The following is a 4,915-nucleotide window of genomic DNA, read 5'->3' as shown; positions in this document are numbered from 1 at the left end:
ATCTAGTGGAATATCCGTCTGTTTGGTCATGCAGAGTGAGTTTATAGCAAGGTGGACTGAGCACATTTCTGGTTGTATTTGATCATTACCTCTGCTGTTCAAGTCCATTCAAACATGCTCTTTGGGAACACTGATCAAGTAATCTGCCAAGATTATTATTATTGGTTACATGGTGTTCCGCTTCAACCAACGTCAAAAACCATAAATCCCAGTAACAACTACAATGCTAAGGAAAACTGTGGTCTTTTGTAAGAAAGACTTTTCAGTCATACCATCAGGAATGGGACAAGTTCTCACCTGTCCTAATTGGCTCCATTCCAAGCTGCTGACATTTCAGTCAGGTGGCACACAACAGCCAGGGGTTGCATGCGACGTCATGTTTGAAAGGGCATCAGATTACTAAATCATGTGAATTGGTTTGTTAAGATGTTTAACACACTCCAGGCATTGTAAGATCTGGCAGGCAACTGGCAACATGGGAAACTCAGAAAGTGGTATATTCCAGTTAACCCCACCCATAGGTTGGGTTCAGAGGAAGTTTGTCGCTAGGAACCTGTAATCAGCTAAGAGAAGGATCAAACCTAACAGTGGTCAAACCTGAAAACACACCTTTCACAATAGACTATTGATTTATTTCAGTTCCTGCAAAGTTTAGTGTAGCTTTGGATTTTGTACGAGAGAAGGACACAGTGGTTGAAAATGGCATCCAGACATTCTTTCCCAGAAGAGGATTTCACTTGTCCTGTGTGCTTTGATATCTTCGACCATCCTGTCATCCTCACATGCAGCCACAGCTTCTGTAAAACATGTCTGCAGGAATACTGGAAAGACAAGACATTTCGGGACTGCCCTGTTTGTAGAAATATATTTCTAATGAACGAGCCTCCCTGTAATCGGGCTTTGAAAAACATTTGTGAGGAATTTTTGAAGGAGAGGAGCTGGAAGGTTCCAGCAGAGTGTGAGTATTTAGTGAAGGAGAGGAGTGAGAATGCTTCAACAGGGTCTGAGGTGCTATGCAGTCTGCACCATGAGAGACTCAAGCTCTTCTGCCTGGAAGACGAGGAACCCATCTGTGTGGTGTGCCAGACCTCCAGAAAACACAGATCTCACGGCTGTATTCCATTAGATGAGGCTGCCGAGGATCACAGGGCAAGAGGAATATGTTTTTTAGAAAATCTTTGAAAATTGTATTTTATTTATGAGTGAAATAACATGTAGTTGAGGTGTTTGACATTTTGTAAAATTGGGTTTTAATAATAATGTTTTTCTGAACACTGATAGTTTGCTGTGCATCTGTAATGACAATTTTGTGTTTGCAGAAGGAACTTCAGACTGCCTTAGAGCCCTTGCAAAATAAGATGAAGGACTTGAATAAAAGCAAGCAAAGCTGTGATGAAACATCAGATTACATTATGGTACCAGCTAAAAGATAATTAAAGAATGTTTTATCACTGATTATATGGGGAGTATATATACTGTATGTACATAAATACTGTATATACTTTTTTTTGTAGAGTTTGCGCTAATATATGTTCCTCCACCTCTTTTACAGATCCAGGTAGAAAACACAGAAAGGAGGATCAAGCAGGAATTCAATAAGCTTTACCAGTTTCTACAAAATGAAGAAGAGGCCAGGATTGCAGCACTAAGGAAAGAAAAGGAAGAAAAGAGTACAAAACTGAAAGGGAAGATTTGGGAAATAAATAAGGAAATAGCATTACTTTCAGACCAAATGCAAGCCATAAAGGAGGAGCTGAAAGCAGATGACATCTCCTTTCTGCAGGTAATAATTGCTTCATTTGTGCATTTGAAGAACTCATTCAAAATCAACAACATTGCATGGCTCATAAACTTCTTTTACTGTGTGTTCTTCTTTAGAATGTTAAAGCCACCAAGAGAAGGTAAATCAATCCCTGAGCATCCTTGCACATCTCTTCTCTCTTTGGTTCTTAACTCATCCAATCTACAACGTTGTCTCATTCATGCATATGTGCTTCCAGAGCCCGGTGCATACTGCAGGTTCCACAGCTGGACTCAGGAGTGCTGATAGACATGGCCAAACACTTGGGCAACCTGACGTTCAGAGTCTGGGAGAAGATGAAGGGAATGATCAAAAAAAGTGAGTATACAGAGGTTGCAGATGTACATGTTATTTATACAAGGATCCTCCTACCTTTTGCGGTTGAAATATATACTATCTTATAGGTACATTGCTTCTGTCTTTGGTTTCAGCTCCTATAATTTTGGATCCCAACACCGCCAACCCCTGGCTGTCCTTGTCTGAGGATCTGACCAGAGTGAGACAGCAGGACAGATGCCAGCAGCTCCCTAACAACCCAGAGAGGTTCATGATGTACTATAATGTTCTGGGCTCGGAGGGGTTCCTCTCAGGGAAGCACAGCTGGGAGGTGGAGGTAGGGGACCATCCCCGGTGGACTATGGGAGTTGCTCAAGAGTCGGTTAACAGAAAGGGGGAGATATGCATCAAACCTAAGTATGGAATCTGGCCTATACACCAGAGGACTGGGGAGTACAAAGAGGCTGAAGGTCAGACCCTCACCCTAAAGAAGAGACCCCAGAGGATCCGAGTTCAGCTGGACTTCGACAAGAGCGAGTTGTCTTTCCACGACTCCAAGGACATGACTCACATCTACACCTTCAAACACAGGTTCACCGAGAGAGTGTTCCCATTCCTCTCTGTTGGAGCAGCTGGTGATGCCAAAACCTCAGACTTACAGATCTGCCAAATATAGAATCCAGGTTGCCATACTATTCAATTCGAGATGTCCCTAATAAGCAAGGAAAGTCTAAACTTGTGATTTACATGTCTGCCATGTCTCTGATAGTGTTGTAATCCAAGTGGGTGTGTTTGTGAGTGTAAACACAAAGTGTCCTAGTCATTGCAATAACACAATCTTAAACTAACTTGTATTAAAACTGTAACAAGGGTTACTGGTCCTTCATTTAATCTTCATTATAGTTGTTCAGTGCCAGATCCTTTGTCAAATGGCAGTTTAGTTTAGTAGATTTACAACAGTGGCCTACATTATGTTACCTCGGCAACACTTAGGAAAGGCATAAAATAATCGGTGAGACAGTAACACCAAAGGGGTGTGTCACAAAATGTAATCCTTATCCTTAATCTCTACATGAAAACAAGCGCACCTATCGCAATTAAGTTTGGGTTATGTTTGAGGGTGTGGGTTTTGAGCTTTGAGATATGGTATTTCCTCAAAGCTTGCAGCTACAGGACAGTATGTTCATTCTGTATTTGTATTCTTTGTTGTTGTTTCTGTTTACAGTTTGAAGGTAACTTTACTCACCTACTTTTGTATTGGGACAGCAAGCATTAACAATTTGCAGGAAGAGCTTATGCTATTTATGTTTTTTGAGGAATCAAATCAGTGGTGATCAAATTGAGGTGACATTTTCTGACCAATGGGACACATCCACACACACAGAATACCTGTCCAACCACTTTTCATTTCCTTGAAACACTCCCACACATACTTTTTGGAGACAAGTTCAGTACACAATTTATTCTTCGGGTGATCATCAACTGTATTTGACTTTCTTCTTCACACTGGAAACCAAACAAAGAAAACATGGTCAACATTAATTTTCCAAAACCATTGTGTTGAACTGATACGCAAGAAAGGAGGGAAAACGGATCAAAATGGCTTCCAGATCATATCTTCCCAAGGAGGATCTCATCTGTCCTGTGTGCTTTGAGATTTATAAAGATCCTGTCGTCCTAACATGCAGCCACAGCTTCTGTAAAACTTGTCTACAAGACTGCTGGAGTGACAAGTTCAAGGAGTGTCGAAATTGTCCTGTATGCAGGAAGAGGTTTACCCTGGCTGAACCTCCCTGTAACCTGGCACTAAAAAACGTGTGTGAGACAGTGGAGGAGAAAGGCTCAATAGTTTTAACAGAATCTGAAGTGTTCTGCAGTCTTCACAATGAGAAACTCAAGCTCTTCTGTCTGAAGGATAAAGAACCCATCTGCTTGGTCTGTCAGACCTCCAGAAAGCACAGATCTCACACATGTGTTCCAGTAGATGAGGCTGCCCAGGATCACAGGGTAAGAAAAATGAAATAGTTGAAGATAACTATGTGATTTTGGGGGAGTTTTTATAATAAAAAGACAGATTTGTCAATGTTGATTGTAGATATGGCTGGTGGCGAATACTACTTCCTTGTCACCATCTATAGACTGTCTTCTGTCATGCAGCCTCCCTCTCTCCAGATAGTGTAGCAATGCCGCTCTTCGTTCCCAACATGCCTTGCAGCAGGACAAAGGGGACTCATTGAAGGGGGGGGGGTATAAGGAGCATTGTTAAAGGTGTACATGCCTTAAGATTTGTGTTTGTTCATGGTTATACGTTGTGTACATTTAACTTGGGTAGTCATCCTGAGTTAAAAGCAAGCAGAATAGATTTTTAGCCAAGCTATTGACCTCACAATCCGAAGTGATCTGCTGAGATATGATTGAGACAGTTTTCTGGCTCCCTAACTCTAAACAACTGCTACAATACTGATTAGGACTGTACAATTCTGCCATGTGTCATTGCAGGAGGAGATTCAGACTGCTCTGAAACCAATGGAGAAGAAGTTAGAGTACTTAAAGAAAATCAAACTAACCTGTGATAAAACTGCAGGACACATTAAGGTGTGTTTGCTGAGGTTATATTCAACAGACATTAAATCTTCATGGCACAATGATTTTCGTTAGAGCTTTCATACATTTTTTATATTTACAAGCATTATACAAACAAATCATTATGTTATTACAGACGCAGGCGAATTGCACAGAGTGCCGGATCAAGATGGAGTTCAAGAAGCTTCACCAGTTTTTACAACAGGAAGAAGACGACAGGATTTCAGCGCTAAAGACGGAGGAGAAGCAGAAAAG

General features: G+C 41.2%; 2 protein-coding genes across 12 annotated transcripts in view; both read left to right on the top strand.

The window, feature by feature from the left end:
• Positions 1-505: 505 nt before the first annotated feature.
• Positions 506-2,943, top strand: LOC124473971 (zinc-binding protein A33-like). Its single transcript, XM_047029771.1, has 6 exons — positions 506-1,149; positions 1,320-1,415; positions 1,553-1,783; positions 1,879-1,901; positions 2,001-2,119; positions 2,233-2,943. The coding sequence occupies exons 1-6, from the start codon at positions 700-702 to the stop codon at positions 2,751-2,753; spliced, it is 1,440 nt and encodes a 479-aa protein (XP_046885727.1). The 5' UTR covers positions 506-699; the 3' UTR covers positions 2,754-2,943.
• Positions 2,944-3,203: 260 nt separating this feature from the next.
• LOC124473969 (E3 ubiquitin-protein ligase TRIM35-like) overlaps positions 3,204-4,915 on the top strand; it is a 6,441-nt gene continuing 4,729 nt past the window's right edge. For all 11 annotated transcript variants that reach the window (XM_047029760.1, XM_047029759.1, XM_047029770.1 and 8 more), the window contains exons 1-3: positions 3,204-4,084; positions 4,577-4,672; positions 4,797-4,902. In XM_047029760.1, coding sequence (XP_046885716.1) covers positions 3,677-4,084; positions 4,577-4,672; positions 4,797-4,902 — 610 coding nt within the window. In that variant the 5' untranslated portion in view covers positions 3,204-3,676. The remainder of the gene's footprint in view (positions 4,085-4,576; positions 4,673-4,796; positions 4,903-4,915) is intronic.

Source organism: Hypomesus transpacificus, chromosome 11 (genome assembly GCF_021917145.1).
Source record: "Hypomesus transpacificus isolate Combined female chromosome 11, fHypTra1, whole genome shotgun sequence".
Classification (NCBI taxonomy): Eukaryota; Metazoa; Chordata; class Actinopteri; order Osmeriformes; family Osmeridae; genus Hypomesus; species Hypomesus transpacificus.
Note: the sequence above shows the minus strand (reverse complement) of the source record. Positions and strands in the feature narration are given on the sequence as shown.

Coding starts and splice junctions, on each gene's coding strand:
- LOC124473971 (XM_047029771.1), top strand. CDS start 700: ATGGCATCCAGACATTCTTTCCCAGAAGAGGATTTCACTTGTCCTGTG. Junction 1,150..1,319: donor AGGCTGCCGAGGATCACAGG/GCAAGAGGAATA, acceptor TTGTGTTTGCAG/AAGGAACTTCAGACTGCCTT. Junction 1,902..2,000: donor GTTAAAGCCACCAAGAGAAG/GTAAATCAATCC, acceptor ATGTGCTTCCAG/AGCCCGGTGCATACTGCAGG.